Below are 21,187 nucleotides of genomic sequence, written 5' to 3' on the forward strand. Positions count from 1 at the left end.
TTCAACCATTTAAAACCCTAATAACACTTCCAAATTTCCTGCGATATAAAGATGCACCTTGTACTGAAGTAACTAGGTCTGAAGTTACAAGAATTCTACATGTATCCACGCAAAAATATTCCACTGAATCCTAATAGACAATATAACACAAATCTGAAATATGCCAACTCTGTATAAATTCTAGCTTAGTGAATTAAGTTTTAGTTTGAAGGCAAACAGGTAGCCTGAATGTAACAGCCAGTAAGTGACACTGATACTAGAAATTATGTTTGAAATTTAAAGTGTGAGCTTTTTTATGCAGCACGTCTCACCAACAAGGACCACAGGAAAACTGAACCAGTAAAATGAAAACATTCAAAACTCAGACAAGAGCTGATGATATTCCATGATGAGGGAAAGCAGGTAAGTGCAAAGCAGTAACAAGAAATAGCAGATTCCTATTCCTGTGAGCATTCTCTTTATTCCAAAAGATCTGGAATAAAGTCTCTTTGAAAGATTTTTGACAGCCATCAATGAATACATTTGATTCAAAAACATAGGGGACATCAAAAGTTAGGAAGACAATTTATTACATATTATTTTCATCATATAAGTTCATTCTTCTACATTTTAAAGTGTACAACAAAAATAAAAAAAATCCATTTTCTTCCACTTCCATTCTATAGCAGAAAGTTTAGAACTTTTGATTGCTTTCCATATAATGGAAAACTATGGAAAATTCTCAGTCTTTCGGTGAAACGAGCCTATCTTGACAGAAGATGCACTGATTTGTTGCTCGAGATACACTAGGAAGCACTTCATTGCTACTTATTTGGTAAAATAAAGAAGAGTTAAATTCTCTTTCTTTTAGGGACACTGTTTATCTTCAGTCACATGCTTTCAAAAATATCTAGGATTGTTCCACTGTAGCCTGATCCTTGGCAGTTAGAACCAGCTCTGTAAGGGCTGAAAAGCTTTTTATGCTGCTCGTTTCCAGTCCCATCTTTTGTATCTAAAAAGACACAGAAGAAACGTTAATTTTCTTTAAAACATCAAAAGCTCATTAATGATTCTACTTAAACCATTTAGCAGAGCATACGTTTTGCCCTGCATTGATGTGGGGCAAAACAACACAACTGCATATAGTGAACGCTATAAAAAAAAAAAATTTCTATCCAACTTTAAGTCTTTCCAGTTAATGTAGTGTCTTGCGGGAAAATATTTAACCATCTTCCAGGGAACTTGTAACTAAAGCCAGTTGGAATTTTTCCAATGAAACAGTCAGAAAGAGAAACTTGGCTGTAAATTTGTTTTTAATGCATTGATTTCAAACGAAATTTTTTTTCAAACTCCAAATGATGTTTCTGGGCAAAATTTGAAAGGTAAACATGAATAAATCCAAGAACAGCAAACAGCATGATGATGAAAGCATTTCAATAAGCTGCGAGAGCCTATGGTTCTAGCCTCGAACTTCCTGGGGGATGAAAACAGCTCTACAAATAAAGAGGTTGCTACGAATCGTTTCTTACCCAGGAAATATATTGCTCTGACAATTAGAAAAATACGGCCATGAGAAAACTAAGAATGCACTGAAAAAGAAAAATCTAGACCTAAATAAAACCATAATGAAATGATTCTGAAAAAGGTGTTTACTGCTGGAACTCATTGTAGTGTTCACATGTACCAAAACAGCTCCCAAATGATTATGAATAACGTAGCCCAGTTCAGCTTAAATTCACATTGCAGTGATGTTAGCACACATAATAGGAAAAAGTCCCAAACCAGTCAAATAATAGTTCCTGATTGTAAGATTTCCGTACTTCCACCCAAATCTTCTTCCTTTATGCTATGTCTCAGATATGAGAAAGGCACCTGCTCGCACACGGGCAGACTTTACCTGTTACAATGCATCAACAGCATCTGCTCATAACCAAGACTGATGACAACTGCTTGGCACGTAATGATACGGACTTGCACTTGGAGGTTTGTTTATTTCTATATACAATTTCCAAAACTAAATGAGCACAAAACAGTATGCTTATACAATTTGATGTAGCTACTGCACACATTTCCTGGAATATTTTCTTCTTTTATTTGTTGTTATTTAAGGTTTCATATTTGGCACTGAAACAAACTTACAGTTATGAACCACAACAAATAAGGCTAACTCTTCACAGCTCTTGGGAACAGACCCTTGACTGCAGTAGTAAGCCAAAGCTGGAAATATCCAGAGAGAAGGCAAACAGAAGCAGGGCCATAAAGACATCAGAGTTATGGAAGGTCCCTGCCCTCCAATCTGTCCATACAGTGTTTCTCCTCTGCGCTTCTAAACGCCAAGCAGTACTTGAATTTTCAACAGTAAGAAATACAAGGTTTGCATTTGTATTAGAAAGCAAAGGAAAGCATGCATTGCTCAGGTGACAGCTACAGTCACCAAGGTCTTGAGTCACCTCCTTTATACAGCTGTGATAAAACAAAGCAAAAAGCTCAAAAACCAAAACCACAGCGACAAAGTTTTCAAGACCAAAAAAATAAGCCAAGCTTCCCTTCCTTCCTCTCCTCACTCCCTTCCAAACCCAGTAATAATAGTAAACAAACTTGCTTCTCATAACTTACTTGTTCTCCAAAATACTCAACGTCTAGGGCCAGCTGCAGTCGGATTTTGTTATCATCACTCATGCCTCCATTCGTGCCAACAGGGTTTGACGTTACAGTTCTCCTGGCTTGCTTCAACCTTTTTAGACTCTCTTCCATTTTCTTAACAGAACTTAGCACATCAGATACAGTTTCATAATACCTAAATTAAGGAAGATTAATGAGAAAGCAAAAAATTACAATTTTACAGAAAACCCTACTTCATACACACCAGTACATCACCGGCCCTGAGAAAAATGCTGAACACTGCTGTGAGGAACGGTTTTCCTTGTGAGGAAGCTACTTATGTTTTCATCATTATCAATTAATCAGTATTTCCATCATTAGTTCTAGAAGTCAATCTGAAAATCGCCATTCAGTGTTGAAGCCTCCTTCTCATCTCATTTTTGACCTGTTCAAGATGTTTCATCTCAACAGAGACCACAGAATGCAATTGCTCAATTTCAAACAGTCTGGATCAGCCTCTGTTTACAACCAGTAGAGCACTAAGTAAAATTCCTTTTACAAACAGGACAAGAATAACAGCCTGACAAACCAAAAAATTGCATAGTTTTAGACAAATTTAAGTGTATGTGTATATGAGAGCATGCAAGTGCACACCAGTCAGAAAGGCCCATTTCTAAAACGAAGAAACTGATCTAAATAGGACTCTCGGGAAGTTGGCAGGAAAAGTCAGAAGAACACTAATGCCAAGTTAGAAATGGTATAGCTGAAATAGAACATTGCTTCCCACATACTGGGATCCACATTAAAGAAAGCATGGAATCAAACAAGGTGAACAAATCAACTAATCAACGAAATTTCAAAAAGCCTTATGGGCTGAAATCCCACGCTGAAATGGGAGAGGCATAATATCACGTAAATTAGCTAACAGATGCCCAAGACAGTGACTTGGTAAAAACAGCTAAGAGGAGAAAATAGAGTAACAATGGGAAATTAGAAGATCCATAAGAGAAGTGACCAGACCAGTTCTATAATTTTCTAAAATCAGTAACTTTCAAAGAGCCTCTCTCTGACAGTGATCAAACTATTCCTGTAAGAATTAAGAAAGTTGAAAGAATCCTCCCAATGCTTACTTCTAAACAGGGAGGCAACAGAAAGCGAGCAAGCTTTCTAAAGAGACGATTAGATAGGAATGGCTAAAGAAAAAGTGCTTGTCAGTGCCACGGAAACCATTTCAAGATACCATTCTACAAGAAGTAAAAGCATACCAATAAAAGTCAACCGTGCTCTCTCTTCATATCTTGGTTATTTCCCAGACCCACTCACTTGTGAAGACCTCCTATTTCTGCTGTACTTAGAAGTTCATCTGCCTTTAAGCAAGTTTAGTCCCCAGTGATTTTTTAACCAGAGCTTATTATGCTCGTTTCTGTTTTTCTTATCTGGATGCAAAAAGATATCGTCACATAATCCTAGTGTGAAATTAACTTAGTTACTTGCCCCTGCTTTCTCAATGAAGAAACTGCAAGACTACTCTATTGAAGAAATTCAGTTTATTTGTCTCTTCTCTTGTTCAGTGAGGATAAGACATTTTAAAACAAACTGATAAAAATAGTAACAACAAATCATGAGAACAGAATTCAACAGAAAGTTCTAAGGAATTGACAAACGAAGCCACCAAATCTACTCCTGTGTTTAACCATTACCGTAGTGTTTAACCTCGCACTTAAGTCAGTTTTAGTAACACTGACATAGAAAGTGAGAAACTGCTTTTTTTGGAAAATAAACCCCACAACTCTAGATGGATCCAAGAAACTACAGAACAGCTCCTTACTTTCAGTGTGGTGTCACCAGGTCTACTGCACTTTAAAAGCAAGGCTTAGTAGACACAGCGAGGTAGACAGACAAGAGTTCACTCTAAGATATTTCAGCTCTCCAAGCATGCGACTTGACATTCCAGAAGTCTTTGGAGTCCTTCAGCAATGTTATTTAAACAAACATAACTGCTATGGGTTCAAAGTAAGCTTCTTTTTATGGACTAAACTGGTCAAAAGAAAAGACACCAGGCTTGAATAAGCAGTTTTTGTGCAAAATGGAAATGACTGGTGGAATCCAGACCAATCTATGCTTAGCCCTGTCCAAAATACGTAAGAATAATTTTAAGGACAGTTAGTGAATATTTGAGCGTTAAAACTGTCTTACAATTTTAAGTTTATTCTGAATAACCAAAAAAGTGACTGCAAAGTGCTGCAGATGCACTGGGCATTAACATGAACCTGAGAGGTGCCAGGGTGGAGCAGCAGGGAGGGATGAGGAGGCAAAGGGCAGGAAAGGACTCACGTTCTGACTACAATTCAAAGCCTCAGAATTACATGGCTAATTCTCAGCAAACATCAATCCAATGCTCAGCAGCACCCACATGCTAAGAATGGGAATAGGTAAACCATGTGAGGACAGAGAAACCACCAGCATCACACTTTAACCAGTATGGACTCTTTTGATCATATCACCTATGATCAGAGGGGACAAAGAAGAACAGCAAACAGCACCTATACAGATGGGAAGAGGAAACAACAATATAGGCTAAAGGGACTCTTTAGTCTGAAGCAAGATTACAGAGATATATAAAATTACAACTGTCACAAGGAATAAATTATCCATAATGCAAGAAGTAGGGGGTATCCAGTGAAATTATCTGAACTTCCGAACAAAGGCAAGTATTGCTTTCTCATGTTACATAGTTCAACCGGTTGAACTCACAGAACGCAACAACCCACAGCAGTATGAATTTAAAATACAGCTAGACAAAAAGAAAGAAAATCCATTAAGGAACTTAATGCAGATGGATGTTCATGTTGAAGAAGTCCTCAAGATGCCGACTAGGAAATAGAAGATCTATTAAAGAAAGCATTGCTTTATGACTGCCTTATTAAACTGTGAACCGCTGGGTCTTTAAGAGTTAAAAAAATCCAAGTGGCCTTTTTTTTAAACCACTAAGAAGTCAGATAATCATTACATACATTAAAACAGTAAAAGGAAAATAGAACTCAACTTTCTTGAAAATGCGACCATTGTTCACTGAAAATAACATGAGGTTAAGGTCTCATATCAATTCTGAGACAAAATGCAAGTTTTTAGTTCACTGTTGCATTACTAGAGCTAAACAATTTTTCCAATGCCCCACCCCCAATGCCACGGTTTGCACAGATCTGAGCAGAAGTCAGGTCTCTGGATTCCCTGCCCTGCTTTTCATCTGCAGAATACACAACACCAGAGTAAATCTGAAGAAATACAGCCTGCCAAAAGAGCGATATATTCTTGTTTTCTTTACAGTTGTGTTAATTCATAGTGGTTTTTTTTCTTCCTGTGCCCATTCAATGGACACTAGAATTTTTAATTAACCCAAAGAATGTTTCGTATGGTTCTCTTACTTCTGTGTGCTTTCAGAGAGGGCACCTTCCAACCATTGATGAATCACGGGCTGCTTCAATATATCTTTGTATTCGTTCTGCAGTCGGTAGAAGGGCTTAAGAGCACTGTCAACATAAGGTGAAGCTTTAGTTGGGACCTCCTGGTAGATGACAGAGAAAGAAGGCAGGGAAAAAGAGCCAGTAATTTACTTACTGAAAGCATTGACGCTGAATTATAACACATATATAAAATGTTAAGCCTGTACTTAAGCAAATAGATACATACTCCATTCGTGACATAACAATGAAAAGGTCATCATACACAGGAAAGACACCAATCACAAAACCATTCAGTATTGTTATACTATGGGATGTAATCTAGAACAAGGTTCCAAACGACTAAACCTTTTTGGGAGGTGCCACTCCTATTATCAGGGCATGATCCTGAACACACTTTCTGCTGATTTCCGAGAAAGCTGAGCAGACTCAGTGTCTACAACAGCCTATTATTCTTTTGTTAAAATACCTACTACTTCACACTAAGCTTCGCTAAACTGAAGACATTGTTCCTTCTGTTCTTATACCATTCTGCTCCCTCAGTATATTTTCCAGACGAACACTTTTGGGATAACCAATATGCCCTCTATCTTCCTCCCAGCTAGTTCTGGTTGCAGAATGCTTCATCTCGAGGGATGACCCACACACAGCTCGGATGAACTTCATGCATTGCAAAGCAACAGAACATATCCAGGGTACACAAAATCCCTGACACCTGAAACACCTCATTAACCTCTTAACAGTTCCAAATCTTAGAACTTGGCCAAGCAAAAGTCTGTCCACATCTGATTCCTGCAAAGACTATCCTCATGCCAAATTCTGATTTCTGCTGTAAAACAAAATATTGGAATGTAATAAAAAAAGTTGCCAGAACTTAACATGACTGTAATAATGTACCTTCTCTACCCAAGTTGTCCTGTTCCTGTTTATCAGTTCAGGCTTCGTACCACATAAAGCCAGTTAGACTGATGCACTCACACTTATGGAGTACAGAGCTCAAGCTAGCAACTCGACTGAACTTTAACTCTGTCGAAGACAGAACAATCTAGTCACTACACAGATTAATTTATTAGCCTTGAGGTTGTTTCTTCTTTTTAAATACAATTTTTCATTAAGTACGTCTTTAAAACTAAGACTGTGAGAAACTCTAGTAAAAAACTGAAGTCATAAACTACTCCCTTAGGAACAATTTCTCTTCCAGCTTACCCTAAATGTTTACCACCCAAAGGAAATTTAATATCCTTGAAAGCAGTAGACTTAACAGCTCTAATTTTTTCCATTTAGCCATTGGAGAAGTACAGCCTCGTTGGTGGCAGTGCAGTTTCCTCATGATAGCCAGGAAAGTGCTTTTGTTTTGGTGAATCAAGGCAACCCTCCTCCCACCTCCAACCAAAACCACCCCACAAACAGGCAGGAAGAGTGTGTAAGGGGAGAGGGGTGAATGGGAAAGAATTGTGGTGTTGCCCATTTAAGCCTGCCTTCTGTGTTCAAATTAGGCAAGGATGTTGTAGTCTGTAGTTCCCATTACTCAAATTTTACTGTTGCCTGAATGATACCAAGCTAACTACCAACACGACTGGCAAAGGCAAGTCACAGTAGCAGAACAAGCCAAGATCAGACAATTGGTTTCGGTACTGTATTTCACCATTACTTTTTATTAGTTTCTCAACAAATTACTCTTTTTAGCCATTCTTGTCTTTTTCCTTCTGTGCAAGATAATTCTTGAGTCAAATCCAAGCAGCTGGCTTGCTGGGAAGGAGTTTCTTAACATAGCAGGCAAAAGTGTCATCCCCTCAAAAGAAGCCTGCCACTCAGCAGCACTGCATCTTACGGTATATGCTATGACATGAGGGAAACACGTTTATTCTCATTAACCCTTATTCTTTGCACATCAACGGTTCTACTCTTTGCCCTTCCTTCTATCTCAGGCCTGTACCCTCATCATTGTTACGCGACCTGAAGTTTTGAAAATACCATATTTTTTTTTCCCCTTTGCAATGAGGTAAACAGTACATCACTAAATTATCTCAAGGTATTTAAGAGGGCTCTTGACTGCCAAGCAGAGACGGACAGGCCTGAAGAACTCATAAATGTACTGCCCAGTTCACATTTTTAGCATAGGCCTATCTGATATTTGTTTTTTCATCTGCAACCAGCACTGACCTTATTGGTTCTCCTATATAACCTTGGAACTTCCAGTGCACTCTTCAGGTAAGCGAAGGAGGACTCACTGAGATCCTGGATAATCCTGTTATTCAAGGTAGGCACGCAGGCTGATAAAGAAGTCTTTGAGTCTTCCAAGGCTCCTATTGAAGTAAAAATTCTAAAGTTTAAACTGAGCTACTCTGCCCAATCACAACGTAAATTATGTGAACCCCTCCCCCAGTCTCACTCACTACCCTAGATGGCTGCCGGTGTCAAGTACAGGATGCTTGCTAAATAAAAACACACCAGCAATTTATATATAAAACATCACCAGTAACATCAACTATTCCTCAGCCAGAAAAACAGATGGAGGGAAGGAAAGAAAAAAAGAGGTAAAGTAACATTCTCCAGGTTCACAGGTTTTTCAGTATTACCAATGTAGCAATGGGCTTGAATCAAAAGGCTCTGACCTACCAAGGAAACTGTGGTTGTGAGGTCCTTTCTCACAGCATCTAATTTCCTATGGCGTGACTGGAACATGATCAACTCAGTGTGACTGACAACAGACCATCTACTGAGCAGGGGGATGCGCACAAGCTCCTACCTCTCTTATGGACTTGGACATCTACCAATAATCCTGATTTAGAGATTTAAGTGGAATTCACAGTGCAGAACTTCTGGCTATACTTGAAGAGCGGGACTAGTTCACTCACCCAGCTACATGCCTGGCACAGGCTGCCCAGAGAGGTGGGGGAGTCGCCATCTCTGGAGGTATTTAAAAGACGTGCAGACGTGGCATGTCAGGGCCTGGTTTAGGAAACATGGTGGTGTTGGGTTGACACTTGGACTTGATGGTTCTAAAGGTCTTTTCCAACCTTAATGATTCTGTGATTCTATGCCTGGCTTTAATCACTAAATTAAAATCAGACTCCGTGTTTCACACACAAAAAAATGAAAACAAACCTCCAGGAAAAAAGAGGCTAAATACTTAATTGCTTCTGTCCTCCAAAGCTAAGGTATTTAACTATGAAACTTTGATAACTCTCCTCCTTACATGATTCATCTGGCCAGAGGGAGAAAAATCTTTTTAGAAAAATATTTTAGCTCCAGCTGTGTAATGCAAAGCTTCTCCTTAATTCTTCCCCATTTCCTTTACCAGCAGGAGTTTAAAGATATGATATGAATCTTCTAGTCTAAGGTTCCCCACTTCCTGGAGAAGCATCCTAATTACCGGACAATCACAACTTCAAAAAAAAAAAAAATCCCCAACACAACCCAAAAAAACCCCAACCAAAACCACCCCAAAAAAGCCCTACCCAAAAACCCCAAACCAGCCCCACAAAAAAAGAAAACCCCAAACTGAAAACCCAAAGCACTTCCAACTCACTCAATTTTAACCAAATCTTTTCCAGACTCAGCATGTCTGTTCAAGATAGTTTCTGTTTAACAATTTAAACCCAAAGTAAGCTTCATTAAGTAATAAAAGCATGAGTATTCTCAAAATTTTCATTGTAAATAATGAAACTGTATGTAAAAGCTGATTTTGTTTGGTTGGCAGAGGGATTTAGGGGAAAGGGACTGAATTCAGTCTCAGCTTTACCTGCAATACAAGATATGTTCTTGAAGCCAATCATCTCAAGTTTTGGTTTAATCATTTCTAAGATGTCAGGAATCTGAACAAAAAACCCAAGAGAGATACGGTCAGGTTATAAACACATTTTAATTACTATTCTTACATTCTGTAACTTTCCAGTGCATCAAAAGACACCTTCAATCTTTTCTATATTTTTACTGCATTTGTGGGAAACCAGTACTAGAAGAACACAATATTCACAAGGATTAAGGCCTATGCACTAAATCCCCAACTTCACTATTGTCCTCAGAGGAAATAATTTAGAATTAAGAAAATACTATCAACCCAGATGCAATTTACAACTTCACGAATTACAGCAATTGCAGCCTTATTGACCATGGAAGTCATCCCTACTGGAAGAAAATTAATACCCTGTGTCTCTTTTCAAGATTCTGGATCATTAGTAAAGTATAATCATGATGACAAAAGATTTTTCAACCTCAAAGACTAAAACCAGTAAACATTTTAAAAAGAACATAATATTTATGCTGAAAAATGCACCACACTCCAAGCCACAACAGAGATTTTTGCTAGCAAAGGTAAGATTCTGACACAGTGATGGTTTGCACCAAAAATGAGCAGAAATGTTTTAAGGGTTAAGTCCAGCGGCTCCTGATAAAAAAAAGTTTAAATACTTGAAGTGGTTTCTCTCTAATCTGCCACTCCAAATAAGCACAGAGTAGGCCATTTACTTCAGGTGATATTTTCTAAACCAGACTACAGTTTTAGCATTTAAGATTAAAAAATGCTTTATGATACATTATTTTTAACAATTTAACGTCCTTAACAAGGTGCCAAACAATACTGGCACATAGATCAAGGAGGACTCTTTTGTAAGTAAAGTCAAAAGCACAAACCTGATCCTGGAGTTTGTCCAGATCTGCAGCAACATATACCAACTGAGTACTAGATATAGAAGGCAACGGCTGACTTTCTGGAGAAGACCCATTGCCTTGGTCCTCACTAGGGTTGAGGCTTACAGAAGACTCCTTTCTACCAGCTGGCACAGATTTTTTGCTTTCCTTTGTATTCTCACTGGAAATGGGCCTTACAGAAACCTGAAACATCAAATGGAGATGTGAACCCTAGGAACAGCAAAGGCAGTTGAAGTTGGACAAACAGAAACAGTATATAAAGGATTTGTAAGTTCTCAGCATTAGAATGCCACACTGACAAGGACATTAGCATTCTTAAATTGCATGTAAAAAATATTTTTAAAACTCTTTTTGGTGCACTATGGAGTTTGATGATTTGGAGCAAATGTGTCACTACAGTAGAGGGCAGCCCAGCCCTACAGCAATTTTCACCTGTGTGGTGTCCAAATGAACTACTGCACTGGAGGAACATGCAAGACCAAAAGTCTGATCATTGTCTGCTTTGCAGAAACACAGTCTATTTTCATATGCTGGAGTACAAAAATCATAACCATTCACTGCTGTCAAACAACCCCCTTCTCCCACCTCCTCAAGCCCTCTGCTGTCAGGCATGTGCTTCACTCAACTACTGTTTTAACACTGGTACTTATCAGTACTTCATGAGCCAATTTACCTGAGAGAACTGAGTCACTGAGTCTTAAAAAAAGGACAAAGGGAGACCTTACTGCTGTCTTCAACTACCTAAGGGGCATGTATAAAGCAGATGGAATCAGACTTTTCCTTGAGGTACAGTGACAGAGTAAGAAGCAATGGACATGAACTGTAGCAAGGGAAATTCTGATCAAATACAAGGAAAAAGTGATCAGTTATTGGACCAGGATTCCCAGAGAGGCATGGAATTGCCATCTTTGGATATAGTCAAAATGCAACTTGAAAAGGCTCTGCACAACCTTACCCAAGATGGCCCTGTGTTGAGCAGGAACTGGGACCAGATGACATTCTAAAGTCCCTTTAAACCCCCATTACTCTATCATGCTGCCTTTCTATGACACAAGAAAGAGGGAGAAACTTGTATGGCTGGGAGCAGGGAGTAGAAAAGCAAGGTAAAACCTCTCCTGCTCAGAAGCAGAGAATCATTGATGTTGAATCAGTTGCCCATGAAACTTCCAGTTTTACAGTCTCAACACTGAGCAACTGATCCAGATTAACCTACCCCTTCCCCTCCGCCTATTATTTTTTTTTTGCAGGGTTAGTTTTCACCTGGCTCAGTTTCACAACCTTGTTCACTGTATCAACTGTATCAACACAACAAAACCAAAAGATTGTGGCTACTTCTTTCAGTGGCAGAGGCAGCCTTAAGCATACATGGAAGTACAGCCTGAGCAACCATCAGACAGTAATACTGCAGCAGCACTGATATTTCTATTTAATAACATTATTTTGCAGTGATATTTTTTATAAAACAAACTCATCAACTGGTTGAAAGTTAAAGAATGTTAAGTTCAGAAAAAAAGCACTTAAAAAGAGGTCACACACTTTGTTTCAGAAGGTCTCTTACTGATGGGCATACCCCAACACCAAAACCCTAAGCATGCTGTCCTCTTACCTCACCAATGAACACAGAGTAGCGTGCCAAAATTTGCAGACTAAGTTTCCACAGACGGTGGGCTAATAGCGGTAAAAACATTTGATCTGACCAGCACCTCAGAAGACTCATCCAGACCATGTGAGTGGCCAAAAGACAGTATGAGCTGCCAGCTAGAAACAATCAGATAACAAAGGTCAAGTTCCTAAGCACATTTAAAACGATGTAACATCAGTGTAATTGCATTTTTTTTAAAAAAAAGGTTAAAAAGTCTTCCAAAGAGACAAAGATATCAAAGAGGATTTATTAAGCACTGTCTGAAACAAACTCCTAAAACACTAGCTCCTCATTGCTTTAGATTTCAAATTCCACTAAGTCTGGCTGTAGCTATGCAGGCAAAAGCAATAAATGAGAAATCACCTTCAACAAAGGCAGGAACAGCTTGGCCAAATAATCCACTTCAGGAGATAACATTTCCAGCATAATGTTTGGCTGTCTTATGAAGAAGTTATATTAGACATGCTTGCCAGCCATAACAGTAACGCTCCCTTAGCACTAAACTACTGCTCCTGTCACAGCTATATCCGAGATATCTGCTAGAAATAATTATTTAAAACACAGTAGGAATATCCATATTTAAACCAAATAATTTTAGAGCAGTTCATGCACTAACATTTTATAGCATACAATTAGAGAGCTAAGGAACATGTCAGCAAGTTCCAGGCAAACGCCTTGAAGGGGTAGAATTTATGCATTTCATCTCCATTAGGATTTTTTTTCTCCTTGATCTCTTCAGAGACCATGTGTGCATCTACACACACATTTATGTGGCTCTTACCTAAGTTCTTCATAAGTATTTACTCTGTTAACTGAAGTAAGTTTTTCTGATTACAATATACTTCTAATAAATATACCAGGTTTTCCCTTCCACGCTAACCCTTCCTGTGCATACCTCCTCATCTGCTCATAGATCAAGGTAGGTTTTTAGAGCAGACACCAACATAAACCATAGCAAGGCTAAATGCTGCCAACAGATAGTAATTTTCGCCTCTGCATAGCCCTGCAACAGTTAAGAAAAATATGCCAGTAACACAGCATAGCCTTTTGGTCGTCACGTAGAGGATACCAAGTGCCAGTTTAGTTCCTCCCTGCACTGAGGGGATAGTTCCGCAGCTATGTTAGTGGCTGCTGCCAAAAGGAGTGTTTTTAGAAAGTGATCACTGAGCAGTACTTTCACATTGCCTTCTCTATAAAATTGTATTACACTGTTTAATCAGTTCATCGGGAAACAGAAAGCTCATGTGAACCCGCAGGATGCATGTTACTAAATACTCAGACAGTAACCACTGCTGTTTACCAATTCCTTCACAACAGAGAAGTTATTTTTTGCAATAGAAGTTTACCTGGTGCTTCCTCTAGTGTATCTGAAAGTGCTTCTTCTAAGGCCCCTGCTATTTCTCTGAACCTGAAACACATAAAAGTTTTGAATATTACAATTCAACAGCTGCTTAAATTGATGCCAAACTATTTTTCAATGTTTATTTCAATATTATTTCAATGTGGTATCAACGCACATACACAGATTTTAAATGTGGGGTTATTTTTGCCCAACATAAATTGGGATATAAACCAGACCACCATTCCAACACTTGAAAGAGAACCTTTGACATTTTACAGGCAGATACGAAGCTTATACTTTGGGAAATTATTAAAGTCACGGTTGCAAACATTATCAAAATGATAGCTCACAGTGTCAAGTCCCCACCTTTTCTGAGGCGTGAATTTTTTTTTTTGTTCCTGTTTTTAAACTAAAAGTGAACACATTGTGTCACACTTGCTTTAGCTGACCTTCAGATCTGGCGTGTGACACTAGAGCTTTCAGCTTTCTACATGTTTGTTAATGAACCGTGGCATAAGGTTCTGCAAACAGTTCTGTACCTGATAAAAATCAATAGTTCCTCACAGGATGCTTTGACCTCCTTTTTTTTTTTTTTTTTTGAAAAAAATCACCCTTCAAAGTAAAAAAAAAATCCCTCCTCACAGTTTTTTAGGTATAAGAGCAAAGCTAATATTAAAACTTCTGATACTTCTCCATATTTAAAGCACACTGGATAAAACATAGTATTTCCCTTACCTAAAAATTGTCAAGCAAAATCTGCACAAAATTCTTCTTTAACCAGGTTTTCCCTCTAAACGCTGAGACAAAGCTATCATTTTAAGCTCCCCTATAGACAGTCCTTTATTGGTTTCCCCTTTCTTGCTTTTAGGTGCATGAGAGGAACTCTGTAAGCCTTCCTATCAAACTTACTGATTATGAACCCGTAGGGCTCCTCTTAAAGCCTCTTAACTGTCATCTGTAGAACAGGGGCCCACCCAGCTTTTCTGGTTCAAACTCCTAATGGAATAGGTGCATGTTCAGCAACTAAACATGTTTTACAAATATTTGGGAAATGGCTTCAAAACCTCATTCTTGCCTACGCACTTCCACCAACGGAGTACTGTCTTTAAGTGAAAAGGATTCAAGAATGGAATCAGATTTTTAACAACGGCATTATTTTTGCTGAATGTTTCTTACGTAGGAAAAAAACTTCCCCAATGTGGGGTTCACTACAGTTCAACGATCAGTTGTACTGACACAACTGAAGGAATGGCAAGGGAAAGAGTTACTGGGGCTGTTTGTGCGAGCACTGCTACAGGAGAAATGCCTGTACACCCCTCTGTTCCTCAAAAGAGCATTTGTAAAGGCTTTAGAAAAGGCTGATTGTTCTGGGTAATTTCTGTGATTGAAAAAAAGAAAAAAAAACCAGCAATCTTAACTATAAATGCCATAGTGTGAGATAATACTTCAGTAAAAATCCTGTATGACTTAAGGATATTAACATACATCAAAGAAAAAGCTTCCCTGATATGTAATGAATATGTTGCATTATTTTGACAGTTGTGCGCTAAATACATGGGCACTTCCCAAAGTTATCAGATTATTCCAGTATATAGGAATAATCTGGTGAAAGATGAACCAGCTGCTGTTATCCAACCATTTATTGACATAGTGCACTATTTATAGTATCTTGAATTAAAGGAAGAGGATTTTTTAAAAAAGTTTTTTTTTTAATCAGAGCTCAAAATACCTCAGGGGAAAGAACATTTTTGAACAGAGAGAATATGCTGAAGCTCCATTTCAATTTTATGAGCAAGAGTATCAAAGTTTGATCAAGTGGTCGCTTACTAGTAAAGCTGCACATTCAGAAACAAAAGGGGCAGACTCACAGACCTACACATCTGTTAAAAGGTTCATAGTGGCTACAGTTCCATGGACACTTTTAGTCTGGGCACTCAGCACGGCTACTGTAGTGAGTACTGCTGCCCTTTCCCTTGGGCCAGCACGAATACTTGTACAGTTAAGTGGTTTGGAGAATGGACTGCAGTTGAACGCCAGCCTTTTTTTTTGCCCAGGGTAAAGATCCTCATATCAGTTCACTACACAGCTGCAGGAACAGATGTGCAAGCAAAAAAACACCAAACCAGGATGCCAAGAGGCTGGGCTACATTTTACAAAACACAGTGAACCACAAAAAACTAAGACCCTGCTCCCAGCTGCATGCTCCTGCCATTGATCTTATATTAGCTCCAGCACTCATAAGATTCCTGGATGGGATTTTTCAGCAGCAACGTGGATTTATCCTGGATTAAAGAATCTGTATAAATGTGGCTATGATTGTACTGTTATTGCCAGTTACAGAATCATGCAATAAAAAAGGCCACTAAAGCGATCTGGGTTGAAAACAAACATCAGTTTCTCCCCCCTCTCTTTTGGAAATTCTACAGGTTTTTTTCTTTTTGGTTTTTTTTTTTGTGTGTTTTGGGTTTTTTGTTTGTTTTAAGAGATTCCCAGAAGATTTTGGGCCAAGAAAGATCACACACAGCACACTTAGGTCACAGCAGACTTCATCAACCGTTCTCTTTCTTGCCTGGAGGCTTGCTATCCAGCCCTGAAATCAGACTACACTTTCTAAAAATATGGTTTTTATATTCTGTTTTTTTTCTTTCATTAAAATTCTAGCATTACTAGAATTAAAATGGGGCTTTCTTTGGTCTTTCTGCTCTCTTCCAGCTGCAAGATCTGCAAAAGTAATACTATAGGTACATCAGGCCTGCTGGAAAAGTAAGTTAAAACTTATTGCTTAGCTCCTCAGGAAAAGGGCAGAGTAGGGCAATCTTTGGGAAGGCAATGCTGCAATACCCAGCACTTTACAGAGTACACCCTATGAGACAAAAAGGATGACAGATCCTTGGCTAGATCTGGAAAAGCTGCAAGTTGTCAAGTCCAATTCTGTATTTCTAAGAACGACAGACTTATTCCTTCATAGTAAGTATTCCTCTGGATTTGCACAAGTTGCATCCTTCAACATACAGTTTAGTTTCAGGGACAGTGGAGGGAAAGAATTTGAAACAAGATTTCAAGACTTATCTAGACCTGTTCCTGAAAGTCTTGTGAGTAGCATATCAAATTCGGTGTAACAAGAACACGGTACATATTGAAGAGTAGCTGGCTGTGATTTTGCTAAATTGCTGAAAGATATATAAAAGTTACTTGACTTATTAACTGAATTCATAGTTTGACTTGTACTGTGATTTGCTGACAAACAAAACTTTGAACAATGAGATCTGACCCCAAGGCAGATCATCTTGCTGTGACTGACTGAACCCTGCAAAAAAATGCATACTAACCTTATTTGAAAATATACAGGCAAATTCCATTTGTTGTTAAAGCTGTGGTAAGAGGGATGAGATCTTAACCGTTTCACGCTGGCCTGGGAGCCACACTGTCGTTCAAATTTTCGTACAAAATCCATACTAGTGGTGTACTTCTGCAGAAACAGAATGAGCATTCTGATCACGTACAGGGTCCCAGCAAAGAAGAAAGGCCACCAACCATTCAGCAGAACTCCTGTACCACACTCCACTGAAGCTCAGGGTTCAAAATCGCTGACACCACCCCATCACCTAATTGCACAAGACTAAAATCTTGGACTGCAGTGAAACCGAAACCAATTAACTAGTAGGTGTTATCCCATGATAAGAAAAGCTAGTGCAGGACACTTCCAGAAAGTATAAAATTAGCCAAGTACCCTGAACAACAGAAGTGATTGGAGAGATGCATTGGTATTTCTGAGCTGATTCACTGAACAACAGCGCTGCACAGAACTAAGAACAGAGTCAGTCTCAGGAGGTAAAGGGATAGAACAAATAGACATAGTCAGGCGTAAAACCCAGAAGTACACATAACCAAACACACATGAGAATGAAAGCATGATATTTTTCCTGTCATATAGGACCTGTATTACAGGAATTGCTAGAACTGTTTCCCTAAAAATATGTTTTGCAAACACCAAATATTTGCAGAAGAACTTTAAACATTTTCAGATTAACTTTATCCAGTTGTATACTTCTAATAAGATGTTTATGAATAGTATTAAGTCAGTTGCAAGCAAAGAAAAACTACATTAATCTTCAAATGCACTTTGGGCTTACTCTCAACAGTAACTTACTAACACCCTGAAATAATAAATGAAATAATAAATTAAATCATACACAAAGCAGAATGCAAACACTTGAGTGAAAAACAGAAGCAAAATACTGCACAGAAGTATTATTTCACACAAAACAGACTGTGCTAACAGAATACAAAGGTTACAGAAGAAATCAATGTAGTCAAAATATGGCTACAGTTAAAATCTACCTCTCTGCAGTGAGAAATAGTTTGGCTTATGTCAAGTTTCTTCTATAAAATAAGAAGTAGAAAACATCCATAAAAACTATCATACATGCTCATTAAGCCCCTGCTGAATTAATCAAATAAGCCTGACTGAATCTCTCAGTCCTTCTGACTTCACTGCGTTAAGAGCAGCAGCAGGGTTGTAGCAGCAGGGCTTTTACCAAAACCAGAGAACTACACGAGTGATGTGACTGTACCTCTTAGGAAGCAGTGGAACATTGTCAGGAGAAGCCCCTGAGTTGCTGCTTATAGGTTCTGCTCTCAGAAACATTCCTGCGACCACAGGACACGCACTGACACGAGCATGCTTTTGTGTTGCGTAGCTCAGTAAGTTCATAACTTTCTGTTAAGACTATAATTACAGCATTTTTTCTTGTGGTATGGCAGTTTCAGGGTATCCAAATGGTATTCTGGAAATTGCACACAAAAGCTTTTAGGTAACTGCTTTTCTTCCAACGGGGCTGTATCCATAACATGATGGAACCGTAAAAGCTATGGCAGTTAAATCCAGAATGAGTAACAGATTAGTGCTCTTTCAGGCCTCATTTCTTAGACAATAAACCCAGTGCTGCAAAAAGGCAAACAAGCCCGAGTACTGCTCACAGCTCCGGAGCCCTCAGCACAAGGACATGGACCTGTTGGAGCGGGTCCAGAGGAGGGACACAAAAATGACCCGAGGGCTGGAGCACCTCTCCTGCGAGGACAGGCTGAGAGACTTGGGGCTGTTCAGCCTGGGGAAGAGAAGGCTGCGGGGAGACCTTATTGTGGCCTTTCAGTACTTAAAGGGGGACTGTAGGAAGGGTGGGGGCAACCTCTTTAGCAAGGCCTGTTGTGACAGGACAAGGGGTGATGGTTTTAAACTAAAGGAGGGTAGATTTAGACTGGATATAAGGAAAAGATTTTTTACTATGTGGGTGGTGAAACACTAGAACAGGTTGCCCAGAGAGGTGGGAGATGCCCCATCCCTGGAAACATTCAAGACCAGGTTGGACAGGGCTCTGAGCAACCTGATCTGGTTGGAGATGTCCCTGCTCACTGCAGGGGGTTGGACTGGACGGCCTCTAAAGGTGTCTTCCAGCCTAAACCATTCTATGATTCTAAGCCACTAATGCTCTGCTACCTTAAAATATTAGTCAGAGATATAAACCAAACATTCTGAAAAGGACCTATCACTTTCGAAATATAAGACACCTCAAGAGACATTTGTCTAGTTACCAATAACATTATATCCAAGAGAGGGAACTAACTGCAAGATTGGTTCCCATTTCAGCTTCCAGGATTGGATTGTTGACTGCACAAAGTTATTTAAGAGAAGCTAAAGTGGGAAACAAAATGGAGCAATTTTCAAACACGGGGATGTAAACTTAACAGTCGCAAATGAATGTTCAGGGATAGAAGTAGTATTCTTTTCAGATGCCTGTAAATCTACAAGTCTGACTCGGAAATAAGGGCACAACAACCTGAAGCAATTTAAAAAAAAAAAAGGACATATTCTGCACAATAGTTATTTTCATGTACATGCTTAACGTGGCCAGTCTGATTTTTACTGGATTAAAAAAATAGAATATTTTCCATTCCTCCCTCTATATCTAAAAACCTAACATATAATACTGCATATTCCAACTTCTCAGCATTAAACCTGTACATAAATGCATATGCAAACAAGCCTGGAGAAAGACTTTTCTGCATTTCTATCAATTTAGGAAACAGAGCTATAAGATTACTGTCTAAAATCTGTGTTGCATTACTTGGATTATCAGCAGCGCAGAAACAATTTTAAAGTGCCTCCACCCTCAATTCAGAACTATTAGCCTTTTGACAGATAGAATTGCACTTTTATACACTTAGCATTTCAACTTATTGATTTTTAGAGAAAATATTTTAAGGATTTAGACTGAGTCACTTAAGTAGTCAAAAGCAGTCTGAAAAGTACATCAGACTTACTAAATGATTTACTTGAAAGCAGTGGGGTGATACTGGGTTTTTATGGTTTTGGTTTTTTAAACAAACTCAATGGTACTGTTGGTCAATATCGGCTTAGTATAAGATGACAGCCTTTTAAAAATAATTCATTTAAAACAGCAAACCAAGCATTTCTGAAGAAAAAATACATTCTTGTGAAAACCAAGGAGCACAGATGACAAAAGCCCAGCACGGCTCACAATCTGCAGCATGCAGGGCATTAGGCATAGAAACTTTATAGGAAACTGAGAAGCGTTCTCACAGGGGAGGGGGAACACCCTATAATGTCATTTGCATCGCATTACCACAACTTTCTCCAACATCCTCATCATTTGCTTCTTATTCAGAACCAGCCCTGCAAACACTCACCATTGTGCCTGCCTGCCTTCAAATATTCAATGTATCTGTATGAAATAGATCTTAAATTCCAAGAAAAATATAAGTATTTAGTAAAAGCAGTTTTGCATGAACACAAGAAGAATCATTTGCCTCATAAGCCTCCACCAGCAATCCAACATTTCCTTAAGTCTTTTGTCCTGACTACCTACTATGCCTGCCATCTCCAACTAGGAAACAAAGGTTTCACACTAATCATAAGTCAAGCCGCAAGGAAAAAAAAATCCAAATATTTCAGCAACCCTGGTTAAATACAGACACACAGAACACAAAGAGAAGCAGAAAGCTCACACCTTCTACTTGTGACATACTAATAAAGTACTGCCAGAGCCAATCTTCATCCTAGACCAAGATATCTGTTTCAACATTACTGGAAGATTATCTTTTAGAGGCAGAGCAGCACTGCCAATGATGAAAATATGAGAGTGACAAATACTTGAAACTCATTTTATAATGCACGCTCCCTTCATAATTGTTTGCGGTACCAGAGAAAATACTACTTTTACGTTCTGAAACTTATCACACTGCCTCCAAATGTTTTTGGTTCTTTTAGCCGATTTGTGTTTCTCATCACAACATACTCTGCAGTACGGAAAAAGAGGAAAAGCTAAACAAGCAAATGAAACAAAGAACTTTTTTTAACCTTCCCATAATACAGGGCAAGTTGTACCCCAGGTATTTAACCTTACAGTCCCTCCTATACAGAAGTCCCAGTCTTGGGTGAACACTGGAGTCGTCCGCTCCTGCCTTAATTATGTTGCAATTCTACAACTA

General features: G+C 38.8%; 1 protein-coding gene across 1 annotated transcript in view; it reads right to left on the reverse strand.

Annotated features, from left to right (window-relative positions):
• Window positions 1-551: 551 nt before the first annotated feature.
• COG2 (component of oligomeric golgi complex 2) overlaps window positions 552-21,187 on the reverse strand; it is a 32,409-nt gene continuing 11,773 nt past the window's right edge. Inside the window, exons 10-18 of the mRNA XM_064445667.1 lie at window positions 17,008-17,147; window positions 13,683-13,744; window positions 12,301-12,452; window positions 10,677-10,877; window positions 9,787-9,859; window positions 8,205-8,347; window positions 6,006-6,145; window positions 2,596-2,776; window positions 552-991 (exon numbers count right to left, since the gene is read on the reverse strand). Coding sequence (XP_064301737.1) covers window positions 890-991; window positions 2,596-2,776; window positions 6,006-6,145; window positions 8,205-8,347; window positions 9,787-9,859; window positions 10,677-10,877; window positions 12,301-12,452; window positions 13,683-13,744; window positions 17,008-17,147 — 1,194 coding nt within the window. The 3' untranslated portion in view covers window positions 552-889. The remainder of the gene's footprint in view (window positions 992-2,595; window positions 2,777-6,005; window positions 6,146-8,204; window positions 8,348-9,786; window positions 9,860-10,676; window positions 10,878-12,300; window positions 12,453-13,682; window positions 13,745-17,007; window positions 17,148-21,187) is intronic.

This window comes from Phalacrocorax carbo, chromosome 3 (assembly GCF_963921805.1).
Source record: "Phalacrocorax carbo chromosome 3, bPhaCar2.1, whole genome shotgun sequence".
Lineage (NCBI taxonomy): Eukaryota > Metazoa > Chordata > Aves > Suliformes > Phalacrocoracidae > Phalacrocorax > Phalacrocorax carbo.